The 19,266-nt window shown below is 43.4% G+C and overlaps 1 protein-coding gene and 1 long non-coding RNA gene across 3 annotated transcripts; one reads left to right on the forward strand and one right to left on the reverse strand.

The window, feature by feature from the left end:
• Positions 1–4,159: 4,159 nt before the first annotated feature.
• Positions 4,160–16,568, reverse strand: LOC308457721. Of its 2 annotated transcripts, XR_013977078.1 has the most exons (4): positions 16,508–16,568; positions 15,272–15,442; positions 7,437–7,488; positions 4,160–4,994 (listed from the first exon to the last, which is right to left on the reverse strand). It is a non-coding gene; the product is annotated as an uncharacterized lncRNA (long non-coding RNA). The 2 variants fall into 2 exon arrangements; XR_013977079.1 differs by lacking the exon at positions 16,508–16,568 and having other exon boundaries at positions 15,272–15,515.
• Positions 5,681–7,523, forward strand: ASCL4 (achaete-scute family bHLH transcription factor 4). Its single transcript, XM_080971839.1, has one exon. It carries the CDS (start codon positions 6,600–6,602, stop codon positions 7,164–7,166), a length of 567 nt encoding a protein of 188 aa, XP_080827965.1. The 5' UTR covers positions 5,681–6,599; the 3' UTR covers positions 7,167–7,523.
• Positions 16,569–19,266: the final 2,698 nt, after the last annotated feature.

Below are 19,266 nucleotides of genomic sequence, written 5' to 3' on the forward strand. Positions count from 1 at the left end.
CGGCTGCCCTTTCGCTCAGGAGTCCTTGCGCGCGCCGGCTCCGTCCTGACGAGAAAAGGCTTCTCTGGCCGCTGCACCTTCGCGCATGCTCAGCAGTGCTTCTCTCTCTTTCTCTCTCTCTCGTGCTCTCCATTCCTGCCGCGATTGGGCGGGGGCGAGCGAGCGGGGTTGGGGAGCAGGGAGGGCTGGTAATACGCGTGCCTGGTGGTGGATCCTCGTGCTGCCTAATACAGTTACCTCGCAAGTAACACCTCCCCTCTAAACACACACACACATAACTAGGAAGAGGCTTGCTTGCAGGCAAGCGGGTGATAAGCTTGCAGCTTGTTTTATAATCAGTTTACGACATGGAAGTGATCGCCTAATAAAACCTGTGTCTATTTGCCACTACGCGTCGGATATTTTCTTTGCGCAACTCTGATCTCTTCAGCTTCTCCCCCCCCCCCCTCCCCAAAAAAGCGATATATTTGGAGAATGCAATGAAAAACGATCAAGGGCATGGAAAAATTTTCCCCCATGAGTATGGTATCTGGAGCTCTTTAAAAACAGGACAAGGGATGGAGGGGAGCCCGTTAAAGGTCCTTGATTACCCAAAGAAAGGGTTGGGGGACAAGGCATGGAGGTTTGTAAGATGACGTGCGGAGAAAATGGGTAGGGAGACGTTTCTCTCCATAAGACTAGATGCGCACAATGAAGCCGAGTGCTGGCGAACTTAAAACTATGGAATTCGCTCCCATGGGATGTAGTGATGGCTACAAACTTCCACGACTCTGAAAGATTAGACAAATCCACAGCTACTGGCCATGGTGGGCTGTGTTTTCCCTCCACTGCTGGAGGCAATAGCCTCTGGGCTCCCTTTGCTGGGAATTGCCAAGTGAGGAGTATGCTGTCACACTTCATTCCTTGTAAGGCTTCCCAGGGGCATCTGGTTAGCCACTGTGAGGACAGGATGCTGGGCCTGTGGTCCAGCACTGCTCCTCTCAGATTCTTAAGTAAACTCTGTTAATCTTTGTGAGGTTTACTTCTGATTTAGATGCACATGGGATTGTGCTGATTGGGGGTGGGGTGGGGAACATTAATGTCGCATCTTAAGAGACTGAGGAGGCACATTTCTTTGATATATTGGCTGATTTCTGCCCCAGCTTTTCATCCAGAAGGAGTGCTCAAGAGACTTGAATGTACCTTAATTAATTTTTTCTTGCCAGTAAAACAGAAACCAATGAACTTATAATAAAAAGAAGATGCACTATAATGAACAAAAATTAGAATACCTCAGTAAGAAAACAGAACGACAGTAGTAACACACTGTGAGTGGGCAGTACTAAAATTTCCTTGAGAACATAAAAAAACAGCAAGCTAGTGGTAAATAAAAGTTATTATCATCTTTGAAAGTGTGCATGTACAGTAGTACCTCGGGTTACATACGCTTCAGGATACATTCACTTCAGGTTACACACTCCGCTAACCCAGAAATAGTGCTTCATGTTAAGAACTTTGCTTCAGGATAAGGACAGAAATCGGGCTCCGGCAGCACGGCAGCAGCAGGAGGCCCCATTAGCTAAAGTGGTGCTTCAGGTTAAGAACAGTTTCAGGTTAAGAACGGACCTCCAGAACGAATTAAGTTCTTAACCCGAGGTACCACTGTATTTAACATGTATTGTTAAAAATTAGAGTCTCTGGGATTTCCAACCAGGAATGGGACCACATGGAGAGTGGTTTGTTTGTTTATTGCATTTATATCCAACCTTGTTCTGCAAGGAGCTCAAGGTGTACATGGTTCTCCCCTTCCTCATTTTATCCTCGCAATAACCCTGCGAGGTAGGTTAGGCTGAAAGGGCAGTGACTGGCCCAAGGTTACCCAGTGATCTTCATGGCTGAGTGGGAGTTTGAACCCTGGTCTCCCAACTCCTAGACCAACACTAAATGCTGTATCACACAGTCCCTTTCCCTCCTGTTGTGATTCCATTGAAATCACTCCCCGCTTCCATGCTGTTATTTCCCCCAGGAGGTAATCTGCCATTGGTGGTCTGTTGCAGGAAGCATGGAGACGGATTCCTATTGCTTACCTGCTGGATCAGAGCAGGGAATTCCCAGGCCCAAGGTAGCTTGGATGGAGTCTGCTGGAACAAGCAATGCAGGATAATTTTGCAAGCTTTATGCTCAGGGCTACGTTAACATCAAATGTGTATTTTGACCTTAAAAGGCTACTTTTTGTTTCTGGTGATTTTGGCATCCATTGTCACTCAAGTACTAAGAAGAAAATAAATATATTATTCAGTTCACAGAGGCTGTTATAGGTTCCTGTACATTTCAAACAAAGATGACATTGGTGGAGCATCATAGATTCTGTTTCAGTATCGTATTTCCCCAGCTACGTTCTTTAGAGCCAGAAAGCTGCCAAAATTTAAAACACCAACTCAAAAGATAGTGACTAAATTGTTATTCACAGACTATCCTTAGAAAACTATGTCATGTTATTTCTTGCAATCAGCCGTCATGGTGGTGTTGTATGAACTGTAAGCTACCCACACAATCACCTACTGTACTACCAGTTGACGACACATGCATGCAAGTTGCAAATGCTACTTAAATCAATCCACAAATTTCTCCCGCAAAATGTGGTGGCGTGTGCTTTTGTAATCTGATAAATTTGCAGCCACTGCAGTATTGAAAGGAAGTGCCAGAGGAGAATGTCAGTGCAGGAAGAAACTTGCAGTTATTCAGCTGTCTGCACTTCTGCCTTTTGCTCTTATAACAGGAAACACAGGGAAAAAGCAAAACATTTTCAGAACTCAACAGATTATTTGGTGCCAAACTATCAGTTTCCTATAGTGCATCATAATGCTTTGAAAATGTTCGTGCACCTCCACATTCCAGAGATGGTCCTGTTCTCAGTCACCTCCACTGGTTTCTTCATCGATATGACAAAGTTTTCCTCAAATGAATACAGAGTTAAAACACTATACAGCAAACAAAGTCATAATATGAATAGGGATGGTTGAATCTGGAGTGCTGATAGCCTGCTTTTCATTTAATATTTTCAGTCCCAGAGTGCAGAACAAATAAAGAATATATATATATATATATATATATATATATATACACAAAAATTACAAAAGTAAATAAACAAGCCCAATAAACAACAAATTGACAATTCTTTAATTAACGCAGGAGTATCTCATGCTCTCTGCATTTGCCTCGAGGAATACATCAACCCCTTACTCAAATGAGGTTGGGGGGGTCTGTTTTCTAAATCGGAAATCTCTATGGCTGCAATCCTAACTCCATTTACTTGGAAGCAAGCCACATTGAATTCAATATTCTGAGTAAACAGGGTTAGCACTGTGCTGTAAATGACCCAAGCTAGTTCTGGTCTATGCCTTGCAGTAGCCATTTGAAGCAGTATTTGCATGCTCCATTGACTGCTCTGCCATGTGGCAACTGCAATATGTACCCTGGTTTACTGTGCAGATCTCTACCATCACATGGGGTTTCCATGCCATGATCGGAAGCTGGCAGCTCGGATGCCTGATGTTGGCATCTTAATTTTCCCTATAACGGCAGCAATTCTCAAAGTGTGTCATAATATCAATAAAGGGGCAGCCTGGATTCTCCCAGGAGGAAAACGATCTATTCAGTACAGTATAATTCAAAACTTCCAGAAAGTTGGCCTGAACATGTGTATTTTTGTGTGTGTAAAGCCTGATTAAGGTTTTTTAAAAAAATTTTTTGCAAAAGATAAATATAACAACAAAATAAATGCAAGATTTACAATCAAAGTAGGGAGGGAAATCCGAAAATTTACACTTGGGAGCTCCCAACAACATACTTTGATCCTTCCCTGTTAATGAATTTTTGTTGCCAAAGCTCATAATTACCTGGTATGGAATGTGAATTTGCTCAGCTAAATAATGCTCAGGCACAGTAGGAATCAAATGTTACTTCCCTCAACGGTTTGTTGCAGTGTAATGCACCTTTCCTATCTTTAACCACTTTGGTTAACAACTAAATAACCATTTACCCTTCTTTCCAGGTGTGGCTTGATGAAGTTAATTATGATTTATATTGCTGTGTGAAAGGATTCCACTGCTAAGAATTTACTAGGATTAGGAACAGAGGCAGCAGCCTTATGCTGGCTCAGTACTGAGATGTTTGCTGGCTCAGTACTGAGATGTCTGCACTGGATGGCAACATCTCTGTGTCTGGGGATTCAGGCAGGAATCTTTCCCATCTCTACCTGGAGATGCTGCGGACTGAACTGGGACCCTCTGCACACAAATCATGTGCTCTGCCGCTACCGATCCATTATATCATATATATATATGAAAGGGGTTGAATGGTGAAACCCAGCTCTACTAAAATAAAGCAAGGCAAGTTCCTCGCCCTCCCTCTCTCATCATATTTTGTTAAGCACAGCTAGGATTTCATCCAAAAAGGAAACTAGGGTATTAGGAACACAGAAGAATGTGGGGGCCAAGATGCAATGCAATGCATATTTGCTCAGAAACGTGCCTGCTAACTTCAGAGAGAAGTTAGTCCTTGGTAAGTATTGCCTATTCTGAAACAGGACTAGCCTTGTTCAGATTAATATCTGGCACAATGAAATTGCTTGTGGGCTTTCTTTTTCTTTTTGTATATTACAGCCTGGATAGCCGGTTCTTGCTCTCCCCCACCCCCCTTCATAAGCAAGAGATGACATGCCCAATGGGGCATTTTACACTCCAGAGTAATTACTTTCATTTCTTGGGGGCGATAGAGTGCTCCACAAACCTGTTCAAGACTATTTTCTTTGTACCGCTTGCAAAAAGAAAAAGACCATATCATTTTCTCTAATCTCACAAGATGACACCTTTATGCTTACATTAATTTTCTTGCAAACATTTATAAACCTTTTTTTTTAAATGGAAAATGTAATCATCTTGATCGTGGGCTAGAATTCAGCTCAGGAGTAGCAGGTGAGTGTACAGTCTACACTGAAGTAGGGCGTCTAATATCTAGAGAAAGAGAGAGAGAGTTTACACTACAATAATGAAATGTAATTCTGGCAATTGACTTCTGGCTGAAGGGTTTGGAGAACATGGTCCCACTGCAGCTTAAGTTATTTGCACTATTAACCAGCAGCTACTACTAGACTGTGTATGGGTATACTCTCTACAGTATCAGAGCTGTATACCTTTGTTGTTGTTGTTTAGTCATGTCTGACTCTTCGTGACCCCATGGACCACAGCATGCCAGGCACTCCTGTCTTCCACTGCCTCCCGCAGTTTGGTCAAACTCATGCTGGCAGTTTCAAGAACACTATCCAACCATCTTGTCCTCTGTCATCCTCTTCTCCTTTAAATACTGGTAACTGGGGATCACGAGTGGGAGAGCGTCCTCCTCCTGGACTTCCCATAACCCCATAACCACCCACTGTGCTTCCATATTTCCTTTTTAGCTGTTGCACAAACACACCAGAAAACAAAACAATCCCCGACTTTGTACACATTATCACCTTAAAATGCAGCGAGGTAATTTCCCTCTGCTGTGTTTCAAACTTTTGCATGATGTGTTGTACACATCCATACAGAGGGATGTATTTTCAACTCACCTGTCTGTCCACACCAGCGGGTGGAGAGGCAGTGTGGATGTCTTCATATGGCTTGTGTTTTCAAATTGGATTGAAGCTGGTTTGGGGGAAAACACATCAAAATGCAGCATTTCACAAGAAACCGCAGCAAAGATGTGGATTATGGTTAACACTGTGTGTTCACAGCTTCACAAACCAGTGGTAAGAATGCATTGAATGTAGAGTAAACCAGATTGTGTTCACAGCCCCTCTGGTGTTTGCAAAGCACATGCTTCACCTGACAGCTTTCAACCACAAGGGAGCACTCTTTCCCTTGATTTTCTATATCTCCGAATCCTACTACCCCCCCCCCCCCCACTCTTCATCCCAAAGTAGTCAGATAATGGTATAAGTTTGCAAACTTTTCTATAAGCTTCTTCAGTTTCTTTAGAACAGCGGAAGCCAGAAAGGCTGACCTTACCCCCTTTGGATTTTTGGTATCGAAAGCCCTTGGCTAATTTTTCAGCAGACAGGAGATCCTTGCTTCTTGAGAAGGAGGAGCTCTGGCAACACTTGGCAGCTGCCTGTAAACTTTTCAAGTTACCCATCCTTTTGGAGATGGGTAATATCAAAGGGCACTATGGATTACAATACATGAGGAGTGTTTACAGCCTGGAAGATTATTTATGTTTGGCTTTGCCTCTATAGTCACACATCCAAGCTAGGAGAAAAGGAACACAGGAACCCTCTCATTATCTTTTGAAATATGAAGATCAGAGGAAAACCTGGGTTTAACGTGTGGAGTGATGGTCCTAGAAGCCTGCTTATAAATTAGAAGCCATCCTACCTCTATAATAACAGATCCAGGAGCAGAGCTGATATCCAGACACAACAGCGGCTTTCTGGAATCGTTGCTGCTGCTACAAAAGAAACCTTGGGCGTATACTACTGTTCTGACCACCACAAAGATATATCTGGTCCATTTGGCCTTCTCATCAATGGATTAACTCCGTAGAGCCCGTGTTGGACGTTGGCACAGCATCACTTCAAAATGGGAAGTAATAGCGACGAGGGGCTACTGAACAGGATCTCATTCTCAGGGCCAGCATCCCTCGGAAACGGCCACCCCAGCTCCCATGGGTTACCACTCCGAGAACCATTTGGTGTTCCTTTCCATTTTGACCCAGCATACTGGGACCACCAAGCCTGCGGTGGATATTCAGGAAGGTTCTCTTACTTGCCCTTTTCTGGGTACGTAGGAGTCTATGACTACTCTTTTGAGCCTGCCTTCATTCGAAAGAGGAACGAGAGGGAGAGGCAACGGGTTCGTTGTGTGAATGAGGGCTACACGCGCCTCCGAGACCACCTGCCCAAGGAGTTTGCTGACAAGCGTCTCAGCAAGGTGGAGACTTTGAGAGCTGCCATCACTTATATCAAACACCTCCAGAATTTGCTGGACCATCAGCCTTTAGGGACAATTCCTAAAATAGCAGTCCCAGCTGCAGAGGCCACTGGTGCTTCTGATCTTAGCTTAAGAAGGGAATGCAACAGTGATGGAGAATCGAAAACTTCATTGGCTTCATCGCCCTATAGCGAATTTGAAGAAGTCTGCAGTTAAGAAAACATCTTCAGAAATGGACACCTTCTTCAAGCCTGCCTTTTAACTATTAATATTAAAGAGCTACATTGTTTTTCAAAGGACAAAACTAGTCCCCAGCAAAGGGATGAAAAAGGTATCTTCATTACTTGTTCTGGTCAGTTTTTGGCCATAGGAAGAAAAAAAAAATCTGTATTCTTCCTAAAATGTTTCCTTTTTGTTCCTATTGTTTTCTTATTTATGCTATTAACAACTGTGTGTGAGAGAGCAGAGAGGGAAATAATAACTGACCTTGTTTTTTGAAATCTGAAATATTCCTCACTTTCTGTGATCTTTGTTCTGTCTGTCAGCCAAAGGGAACAATAAAACCAAGTGAAACAGTTGGTTTCAAGATATCTATATGTGGGTATTCATATATGATAAATAATTAGTAGGACATTTTTTCCTAAATACATATTCACCCCGATCCAGAGAAAGTTAGTTGAGCTTGAGCCTCATTGAAATCCATGGGACTAAAGCCACAAATATCATGATTTCAATGGAACTTAAATTCATTGTGATATACTTATTCCATTGATTAGAATGGCATTGAAACACATTTAATCCCACACACATCGGGGCATTTTCATCCAAGGTGTTTGGAGGCTGGAAAATGAGAACAGAGATTCCATTATGTTTCATCAGGCTGTGATTTCAATGAATGTCATAATAATAGTGATGATGTCATCCTTACAGACACTTATTTAAGTAATAAGTCAGTTAACAACCAACCCAAAGTCCCTTTAGAATCAGTGCACATTTTATCATTAACATACGTTTAGCTATTATTTCATTATAGATAATTCTAATTTAGAAACATGATCTATTTTGCTTCTGTTGCGGTGCCTCGGGAAAATAACATCAGTTACTGTGAGACGGATTCCATGTGCATGTGTGTCAAATATTGGGGCAGATCTACTATGAAACTAATTAAGCTTCAGGGTCCTCAATCCCAGAAGGGCCCCAGAAACGACTTTAGTCGCTTAAAAAATCTTATTCACACCAATGACTTTGACATGTGAGATAATCCAGAGCACCAATTTTAATCAAAATCTGAGATGTAATAGTTTTGTTCTTTTAATGTGGTGATCTGTTGTGGAACAACCCCACTGAAGCAGGTAACAGTTATTACCCAGACCTCATTGCTGGTTGTGAAGCGGTCCCCCAGGACAGTTCAAGTTTCAGGGCCCCCCAAAATGTAGGTTTGCCACTGTGAAATATGCCAACACGCTAGCATGTAAGAGTGAGAGAAGGAAAACAGGAAGAAAAAAACACTCCATTTGGTGTGGTTTGTTGGTGGATGATATCCAAAATAAATAGGTGATCAGAAGTCTAAACAAACAAGCAACTTGTATGTGATTAACTAATGGGAGTTGTTCTATTGGGGAGGGTCACAAAGTGAATTTGAATAAATAATTATTCTGCGTAATTAAAATTTCACCAGTGGAATTCTACAGGAAAAAACCCCACATCTTCTGTATGAAAATGTGGGCATTTTAAAGATTAGAAATACTTGCTAAAATATAAAGCCTAAATGTGCTATGGTTGAATTTAATGTTTTGGCCCTTCAAAGTCATGACTTAGATAACTGAGAACCTACCATGGGCTCATGGCCTCTCTAATGCTAACTCCTGCTCTCTCCTTTCATTGTGTGCTCAGATTAAGTTATTTACCTTTCAGCACCAGCTATACTTTGTTGTTCCATCCACATCACCAAACTGTGATTATCACTTGCCATGCAACCCAAAACTGCAAACCAGGATCAAGCCAATCACTCTGGAGGGCAAACACAAACTCAAGTTTACCGGTTGTTGGGTTACAGTGCACTATCGTTTGCATCCCAGAGCCGGTGCACTGAGCAGGCCTTGCCCTCAAACAAGGTAGAGAGAGCTTAAAAGCTCTTGCCAGGTAACCCCAAGCAAACCAGGTACAAAAAGAGCTTTTAAGATCTCTACCTTGCCTTGGATTTAGCTTGCACAATTTCAACCAGCCTGCCTTCAACCAAGTTTTGTTGAAATTGTGCTTTATCTGTAAAAATTTTTTTTTAAAAAAATGGTAAAAAGCCCCTGGACGGCTAAGTCCAGTCAAAGGCAACTTGGGGGCTGTGGCACTCATCTCGCTTTTCAGGCCGAGGGAGCCGGTGTTTGTCCACAGACAGCTTTCCGGGTCATGTGGCCAGCATGACTAAACCGCCTCTGGTGCAATGGGACACCATGACAGAAGCCAGAGCGCACGGAAACACTGTTTACCTTCCTGCCGCAGCGGTACCTATTTATCTACTTGCACTGGTGTGCTTCTGAACTGCTGGGTTGGCAGAAGCTGAGACAGAGCAAACTGTATGGTGTATGTGCAGCCTCAGTGGTGCTCTCTGTACAACTCAGCAAAGAGGAGGATGGGAACAAAACTAGATTTAGGGCATGGACATGTTAGTGGCTTAAAGCTCAGTGAGGTCGTTTCCTCCTGCTGCATTTCAAGTCGCGTTTTACTGAGCTGTGCACATATTACCCGGTTTGTTTCTCTACACCTTTCTATTCAATGAAGTTGTCGCCTGATATCTGAAATGCGTAAACCTCCGCTTTTTAATTGGATGGAAGGTAGTTTGAGGAGAAACGCTTCAAATGCCACCATGGGAGTGCACTGGAGCCAGAGTAATGTGTAATCGGCCTTAGCTGGATCTGCCTGTCATTAGCTCTGGCTCCACCTACTGTTGATCTTCCGGCCTTCTGCCTTACCAGTTCCAATAGGTGCCAGCCATCACTGGGAAGGGGCTCCCTAAAACCATTATGTCTAGAGTACAAGGGTTCATCCATACATCCGCTTGTCCTATGCTTAGAAGCACAGATCCAAGCAGTTTTGTCTTTGCCCCACTTCTTCTCCCCAGAAAACCACTCAGAACAAAGACAATCCATGGGGAACTTGACTGCCATTTGCTCTAATTCAGTGCTAAATTGCAGGTTTTCCCAGGGGAAAGCAGTTGGGCAAACATCGTGGATAAGCCCTAAAATTACCTCACTGTGCCCACCTGTATCCGTAAGCAGTGTAGCTCAAGAGTGGGTTTCTACCACTGTTTTGTTGCATTATATCTAAAGTGAGGATTCCAAGTCACACCCACAATTTTGTGTACAATGCTAAGGGTGGTGTTTATCCTGGATTAACGTGGACTACCTGGGAGTGAGGTTGTGTGTGTGGCGCGAATCACATTTTACACTTAAACAGCCGTGCTGAAGCTGCCTTTCATCGCCTATGACTAATGGACATTTACATTCAGAAGCACAACAGGAACGTTCTGAGGCAAAATTGGTAGCTAAGTGCCATAAAGATGAAAAGCCTTAGACAAGTGTAATTATCTTCGTTATTAGCTTTAGTAGTAGTAACAGCAGCAGCAGGAGCAGCAGCAGCAACAGAGTCACTGGAAGAAGCAAACCACTAAGCCTCATGGTAGTGGAAGTTCTTGAAAAGAGCCCCTTTGGGGGCTGCCTCCTTTCTGGGCAGCCTGCTGGAGACCCAGGGGGTGGGCCAATGAATGTAAATGTTGCCTTTGTACAGCACTCTCACACTCCTCTGTCCTCCATCCAGGCAATACAGTGGTACCTCGGGTTACATACGCTTCAGGTTACAGACTCCACTAACCCAGAAATAGTACCTCGGGTTAAGAACTTTGCTTCAGGATGAGAACAGAAATCGTGCTCCGGCGGTGCAGCAGCAGCGGGAGGCCCTATTGGCTAAAGTGGTGCTTTAGGTTAAGAACCGTTTCAGGCTAAGAATGGACCTCCAGAACGAATTAAGTACTTAACCCGGGGTACCACTGTTTCAGAAGTCAAGGACCCACAATGAGGGATCAAAGCAGAGTTGGTGAGGGATGTGGTTTAGGGAGAGGGTGTGCAGAGGTGTGGCCTGGAGAGAATTCTGGGAGCCAGAGAAAGAGAGGCATTTGGCCCCAGGGATAGGATTCCCCAGACCTACTCTTGAAGATGGTTATAGGAAATAATCCTGGCTACATCATTCAGAAGCCAACTTGCCTTAGTACTGTTCATTTGTTTCCTAAAAATTATACACTGCTGGATTGCAAAAAGCGCAATATTACCTTTTAGCTACATGAAAGGAAGTCACTGACTCTTACCCAAGCATTCTAGCTTTATGCATATAACGAACAACCTTTTCTGGGTGTCTTTTTGGTTACTTTTAATGCCTTGTGATTACAGTATTATTACAATTTACCTGCCTTTCACCCTAGAGTCCTAGTGTGGGTTACATCAATTAAAGCACAACATTAAAAACAGTTTAAAACAACTTACTGTCATAGAAATAAGGGGGGGTCCTGAAATATACATCTCAAGTGTCAAAAGCCAGACTAAAGAGGTATTGTGGGTGGGCCAGCCGGAGCACCGTTTCTTAGCCTGCAGACCTAAATCTGGAAGGAAGGAACTGCTTCGTCCAACCCCAGCAGGGCTGTCACCCGTAAGACTGGTGTGTGGGTGGAATAGCATTATTGTGCTTCTTTCCATTAAAAAACCAAATAAATTATTTTAAATAATAATACATTGGAAGAAACTGCACTAGCCCCTGGGCTGGTGTCAATACCTGGTTTGGAGGCATGCTGGGGGACTGAGAAGACTATGGATCCAAACCTTCCTCTGGCCTTCCCCCCTTATTCTGCCCCACCAATGTTGCAATGTCAGAGCAGGGGCCTTGGAGTGGTGGGGAGGGGGAATCCAAAGCCCATTCTCCGTCTCCAAGTTCAGAGCTATCTCTCTGGCCCCCGCTCTCCCTAATTCAGATCAAAGCTGGTTTGGGGGGGAAATACGTCAAAACACATAACAAACAACAGGCTAGATAAAAGATAGATTTGGATTGTGGCTTATCTCATGTGGGAGCACAGTGAGGGTGTGCTAGAATCAGAGGAGTATGAACTTCTGTTACTTTCAATGGGGCCATGGTTGTATTCATACCATACATTTAAAGCACATTTCCTCTCCCAAAGAATATTGGGAACTGTAGTTTGTTGAGTGTGCTTGGAATTAAAGCTCTGAACAGTAAACTACAGTTCCCACAATTCTTTGTGGGAGGGGAAATGCTCTTTAAATGTATGGCGTGTTAAGCCAAGGTTAAGACTAACTTTCGGTAGATTGCATTTTGTCAATTTGATCTGCTTTCTTGCAGTTCAAATGCCAAAACCCTGAGAAAGCACAGTATATTGGCCCCTAAAGATCTCCCAAATACAGATAATTCCAGCCATAAATGCAACAAAGTCAGCAGAGGTTTCAGATAAACTGTACATTTTGAAATCTTTCCTAAGATGTCTTTTGTCTAGACAAAGGTTTTCTTCAAAGTCTGCAGAGCATATCATTACCAAACTTTGAAAGATAGTGATCCAACTTGTCACTCTTGGAATTAATGTTTTAATAAAAACAGACCAGGAGATGTTTCTCCATGTGGTGTGATTACTGGTTACCATAAAAATACTTCACAGATATTCTTAGACACATGCTCAATAATTTTATCAGCTTTCTGCACACTTTAATCTATCTATCAAACATGGGTAAAAAAGAAAAATAAATCCCCATTAAATTACAAATCAACCAGCACTTTGATACTATCACTATTTTAAAGATGTATAATCCGAGCCATGAGATTGTTTTGAAACCCCTAATAGCTTATAAAGTTGACTTCCCCCTCAGGAATAACTAGCTCCTTTCAAGTTGCATTACTCAGTGTCAGTAAACGGCCAAAGAAAAACAGAAGGAGCCGTAATAAAGCACTCAAAAGTAATTAGTCACTCAATATCTATTTAGAACTTGGGAATGAGCAGGGTAAGCTTCAAAAGGAATTCATTTTTGTATCCACACAGAACGTATGTCCCTGGAAATCTGAAATAAGGCTTGAAGAATCTTTTTCATGTGAGACGGATCTGCTCCCCAAAAATTTGTTTGCCAGATTTCTTTTTACACTAACTTCATTTCCCCCCACAACTAGAAGACAAAAGAATACTGCTATGAAGAAACCACTCTATCTATCTATCTATCTATCTATCTATCTATCTATCTATCTATCATATATGAATGTGGTCTCAATTCCCCAAGTGCCAGTAGGCAAGAAAGCATCACTCACATGAAAGAGGGAGTATCAGCAGGTTTTGGGGGAGTACCAAAGCTTGCAGAACTATGACCAAACTTTGGGGGTAGGGGAGCTCAATGAAGACTGAGCATGTTCAGTAGACCTGTAATGCCGATTGATGGCATGGAGAACCAAGAGGGAGCGAGTAATGAAATGGAGTAGTCTGGAAGATGGCTGGAACTCTGAACTCTGGAACTCTGCATGGCAACTGTTTCTTCCAGTTCCACTTGGCACCTCCATATTGAATAGTGCAGGAGGTACCTTGTTTCAGACAGAACCTTGAGACGACGCCCAAATGGGAAAATCAAACCCATCCATTCTTTTCTTCTTCCCTTTCTTCTACGGTTTCTCCATGGGAGGGATTCATTCTCTCATGAAAGACCTGGCAGCTCCTCTAAGACCTGAACCTCATCCAAGTGATAATTACATCCGTTTGAAATTCCATGAACTGAGAACCAGCCTCCAGCTATTCAACGAACGCTCCTGCAGACCGCATGCTTTTGCAACATGCCCCTTCTCTCTTTGCATTCCTGGCAACCACAAGTTCTGGGCTACCGCTGGTTGCCCTCTATTCCTTGGGGCCACTATGGCAACTGGGATCCAACTCTGCAGTGTTTAGGAGCCCTTCTGCTGAAAGTGTCATTGGATTTCTGTCTCTTAAGGTCTACCCTGAGTGTACCTCTGCAAAGACCCTTGCAGAACTGAGGCCCACCCATTCCCTGAGTCCTGCCTTGAGCTTGCCAAAGGTATTGGAGGCCAAAGCAGGCTCTGTCTCTCCCACCGGACAGGAAGTGAGAAGTCCTGCATTCTTTTGTGATGTGTGGGAAAGTGTCTCAATTCACAATGGGCTTTTAGGGGCAGAGAGTCCACTTCAAAGAGGTTTATCATTACTGCTGGTGACCAGAATTGTTGCTCCCTCTCTCAGCAAGCTCATACACAAGGCCAGCCCAAGACATTTTACTTCCTGAAGTAAACAGGTTGGTACCCTGATGTTGCATTTGCATGTGCTTATACATCTGAATACTAACCATGCTGGGCATGAGGGAGCTATTGCAATGCATAAATATGGCTCAGAAACTAGATTAAGGTCTCATTCAGGATGACATTTTATGTGGGTGCATTCTGCAACCTGTTTTTGACACAATAATGGTGCATTAGTGGTGGGTTCATTCTGCTTTGGTTTGTACTGCAATGCTTTCCCAATGCTACCACATTGTTGCTGCTGGGAGGGGTTATATTGCAACAAAAGCAGGACAAAAACGAAACATTTTTAATGTTTTACAGTCATACCTTGGGTTACAGTTGCTTCAGGTTGCATTTTTTCGGGTTATGGATGCACCAAAACCCGGAAATACCAGAATGGGTTACTTTAGGTTTCAGTGGTCACGCATGCGCAGAAGTGCTAAATCGCACTTTGAACATGCGCAGAAGTGCCGAATCGCAACCTGCACGTGCCACTGCGGGTTGCAAACGCTGCCGGTTGCAAACGTGCCTCCCGCACGGATCACATTCGCAACCTGAGCATCCACTGTATTACCAAACATTTGTGGTATAAAAAGTTATGGCGTTTGAGCAGGGTGTTATGGGATATGCACTGACTGGATATGCACTGACGCAGTGTGACCACCCCAAACATTTGCAGATGCCAGGAGTATTGAACATGGGGTTGTGTGGGGCTGCCCAGATAGCATCATGAGAACAAATACTGTAATCACAAATGCACAATAACAAGGATCTCTGGAGGAAGCCCAACATGTCAAACTATCATGCGAATCCAGCAGTGGCTACAAGCCACTCTGGTGCTCATCCCGTAAACTCAGCAGTGTGGAACATTAGTAGGTATTTTCCTCTGCCACTTCCAGACTGTAAACAGTAACAGATCATTTACTCGCGAATGAAAGCAAGCTATCTACTTACTTGGGGGTGTGGGTTGTTTTTTCTTTTTAAAGGAGAGAGATGAAAAGAAAACTCACTTCAAAAAGGGAAATTTCCATTTGATGTACTGACAATTCAAAGCAAAGGTGAAGTTCCTTCTCCAAAGCAGCTCTTTCTCCTTGGCACCTCCCATATCAGTTTCTTCTGACAACATCATGGCTTCAGGTCAGGATAAACAAACACCACTTTGCTGGTATTATGTATTATCACTAGCATCAAATGAGTGAAAATTAAGACAATGAGTCACTAAGGAATAGACAGAATGTGGCTGCAGAACACAGCTTGATCTAAATAAAAACAGATATACTGTTCTAAGGTGTGGTGGAAAGGCAGCATGTCTTGGTAGTGGCAACACCGCGTCATGTGTGGATTCCTGTAATGCACTCTGTGTGGGTCTGCCTTTGAAACCTGACTGGCAACTGCAGGGGGAATTCAAAGGAGATCGCTCCGTCAGTGCAAATGTTTCTGCTTGCCTGATGGAAGGACTTCCCCTCTTCTCCCCCTTCTGCACTGTTCTGGGAGGTTCTACACCCCCCCCCCCATTGAGCCTATTGGGAATGCACAAGGGGAGGAGAAGGGGCAAAAGCCAGTTGCACTAGCGGGACTCATTGCACTGGCTTCTGCTAGAGCAACTATCTACTTGAATCTGACCCTGCGGCTGGTGCAGAATGCTGTGACCAGCTCTCAGACTGGAACTGGGCTCCTCTGGGCTCCTCCAGATGACCTGCTCGTTCAACATTCTTCCCGATTTGCTTGCACAATGCTTACAGGGTAGTTAGACTTTGCTTGGTCTTTAATGAGCATTTCTTCTGCTTGTTTTTATGGAGCAGTTATACAGGGATAAACATTTGCAGAGGTAGGGCAGGGCAGGTGGAAAGGTTTGCCCCTTGATTGTTCCAGCAGTATCCCTCCCCACACCGTAGGAATATTTCCCAGGCAATTCTAGTGTTGCCCCCTGCTCCTCCCTATGGTGTTCTCTGATGGCAATGCTGAAACTGAGGAGGAGGAAGCTTGAGGGATGGGTTTCAATAGGTAGGAGAGGATATATTAATTGCAATTTATCTCTCCAGGCGTGCACGTGTGTAGGTTGAACAGACTTTTAAAACCCCATCCTTGGAAGAAAAAAAATAAAAGCATAGGAATTAAGCTGCAAAGCCTTGTTTTGAGCAAGCACAGCTAAGGAAGTAAGCTGGCTTCCCCCTTCTTACCCCGCTTAACAAATAACCAGGCAGCAACTTGTAAAGTAAGTTTAAAAATAAGATTTACTTACTTACCAGCATCCAAAGCTGGTCAAAGGAAGAGAAAAAGGAACAGGAAGGACTATGTGCTCCTTCCTCTCCAGGAGAGGAGGGGAAATGACATCACACAGAAGCCTCTCTACCAATTGTATTTTTATGGTCTGAGTAGCTGCCTATCAGCAAGACAGCACTGCGTTATTAGCTCTTTCTCATGAATTTGTTAGGCTTGGCTGCTAATCTTCCACAAAACCAGGGTGGTTTTTGTTAGGATATTTCCGTTCCACCCTAAAAGGGAGCAGGCTTTGTGAGTCACAGAGTCTGCGCATTTCCTGTTCACAGGAAGTTTACGTTTTCTATTGCTTTCGTTTCTCTCTCTGTGTCTGGAGACACTGATGCAGGCAGTCATGTTTTTCTTTGTTCTGACCAACGCTGAATAAACTTGTAAATAATGCTCTCCTGCGTGCAACTTCTGCTGTGAATTATCTGCTGATAGAGTGTGCATGAGCTCTGGAATGTGGCAAGCTATTTCTAGAAACTCGTGTCGCTAATTGCTGATACTGTATTTACGGGAGATCGATGGATCGTCCGGCAGCCGGCTTGGGGGCCATGATGGACTTTGTCTCCCTGGCAGTATCCCAACAGTTTTTTCAGTCAGCTGGAACTCACTGGAACTCAGCCCTGCCCCTCTCAGATGGGTGTCATTGCTATTATAAGAGAACAAGAGAGGCATTTGTGGTGAGTTCAGGCACCTCTTTTTCTAGACAAATAGCATTGCACAAAACTGACAGTCAGGACTACCCCTTGGCCTGGTTAAAAGGAATAAGGCAGGCTGATGTGGCAGGGCAAACTGTGCTTGGTGGGGAGCTGCCCCCTTTGCCCCAGTGGGCCAGCCTCCATTGCTGATATTCAGATAAGAGATTATTGTCTGAAAAAGAATGATTTATTCTTCAGGCAAGAAGACTAGAATTCCCCAAGTGACAGGAAGGATTGGAGGAAAGGAAGGGACATATTCGGAAGGAAGTCAACTATATTAGCAGGGAAAATATATCCATTGTTCTCCCCCTCCATGGTGTGTTTTTTAAACTGCATTTAAAAAAATGACGTGTGTCTCTGAACAATGTGCTTCGTGTGTCTTTTTCAGGAATTGAAGCTGGCCAGGGACAGCATTGCTCTGAGGAGCTGCCCCTGGAAAACTCTTATGTAAAACAGAAGGTAGTCTGGTTTATTTTCCACCAGCAGCATTATTATGGCTTTGAATTTTAAAATTAAAGTTTCTCCAGGGTGGGGCAGGGGGAACCCAAACTGGAACACAGCAGGGTGTGAGGTGGGGGCTCCTTCAAATATGAAGCAGGAGCTGATGGGAAGAGTGGTTTGCCTAGAATCTGAACCGTTTAGGTTTGTTACTTTAGGCTGCAGGGTGCACATGGATCGATCCAAATTAATGCCACTTCTCCAAATGTATTATTTATTCCATCCCTAACCTTAACTACCAAGACCACGCATAACTCTAAGAAAGCGGCCATCATTTCCGGGGGGGGGGGGGGGATCTGTATCTTCCCTTGGAGACATCCCTGGAGGTAATTTTTGTTATTGCTGATAGTTATCAGAAAGTTCTAATGCACTTTTTTTAATGGAAAGGAGCCATATGCTTCTCACTGAAGATCTTGTCTATTTCTAGTCTGGTAACCATTAACGGAAGAGCTATGAGCTCCAGCCTGAGGATTCCATGGAAGGAGGATGTGACTGTTTTCAAAACACAAGTGCTTGGGGTTCTGACTTTCATTTGATGTTTTCTGAAACCAGAAAACAATTGAAAATTATTCTAATCCAGTTTATGCTGTAATAGGATTGGAGTTATTTTTGCTCTGATCTCTGATCAAGGGTTTTCCAGCTCCCCCATCTTCCAGCTTCCTTGACATGTTCTCATTTATCTGACTCTCAGTGTATAAAGGGAACAGGCACTGATGTATCATTATCACCAACTATTATATTTCCCCTTCCACTAAACTGCTGATACAAAAGTGAAATAACAAGTTTTACTCTGCTTTTAGTGTGTGTAGTACTTTATAAGAAACTGCCTTTATTCCTGTGATGGACTAGAGAATCTGTGGCTGTCTCTATGTTGATGGACTACATATCCCGTTGGTCATATTGGCTGGGGCTGATGGGAGTTGTAGTCAAACAACAACTGAAGGGCCTATTAGCTCATGAGTTAGAAGGGATTTGAAGCTCAGTGTTCCCTACAAGCAAGGATGGGGAACCAACCTCTAGGGCTTGGTGGACTACCACTCCCATCAGCTTCAGCCGGTATGACCAGTGAGGATGAGAATTGAAGTTCTGCTGCATCTGTAAAGTTTCTGATTTCTGACCCCTGCCTTTAAAGGACTGCAGTGAAGGCCATAAAGCTGCCATTGCCGTAAATCTTAAATATGGTGACAGCTTCCTTCCCAAGTTTTCAAAATGAAAAATGTTACTCTCTTGCTGAATAAGACACTTAGGTTTTTCATTTTGTAAACTTGGGAAGGAAACTTGTGATGCATTTCCTCTTTTTTTACCGCTAAATAAGTTTCCAGCCTAGAAGCAATAGTTCAGTGGCAAAGCACCAAAGGAATCCAGTTCTCCTTTGGAATATTCCAGGCCCTTTCACTGAATTATCACCTTAATACAAAAACGTCTCTAGCCCTTTATATATAAAGACAGGCAGCAAAATGTCAAAATTCTCACCAATTGTTCACTAAGAAGGAAGTCTGTTTCTGCCTTCTGGGATAAATGATGAGCATTTCTTTTAAAAAATT

This window comes from Podarcis pityusensis (assembly GCF_964106645.2).
Source record: "Podarcis pityusensis genome assembly, chromosome: 10".
Taxonomy (NCBI): Eukaryota; Metazoa; Chordata; class Lepidosauria; order Squamata; family Lacertidae; genus Podarcis; species Podarcis pityusensis.

What these genes read in the sequence shown, in the direction of transcription:
- ASCL4 (XM_080971839.1), top strand. Translation starts at nt 6,600, where the DNA reads ATGGGAAGTAATAGCGACGAGGGGCTACTGAACAGGATCTCATTCTCA.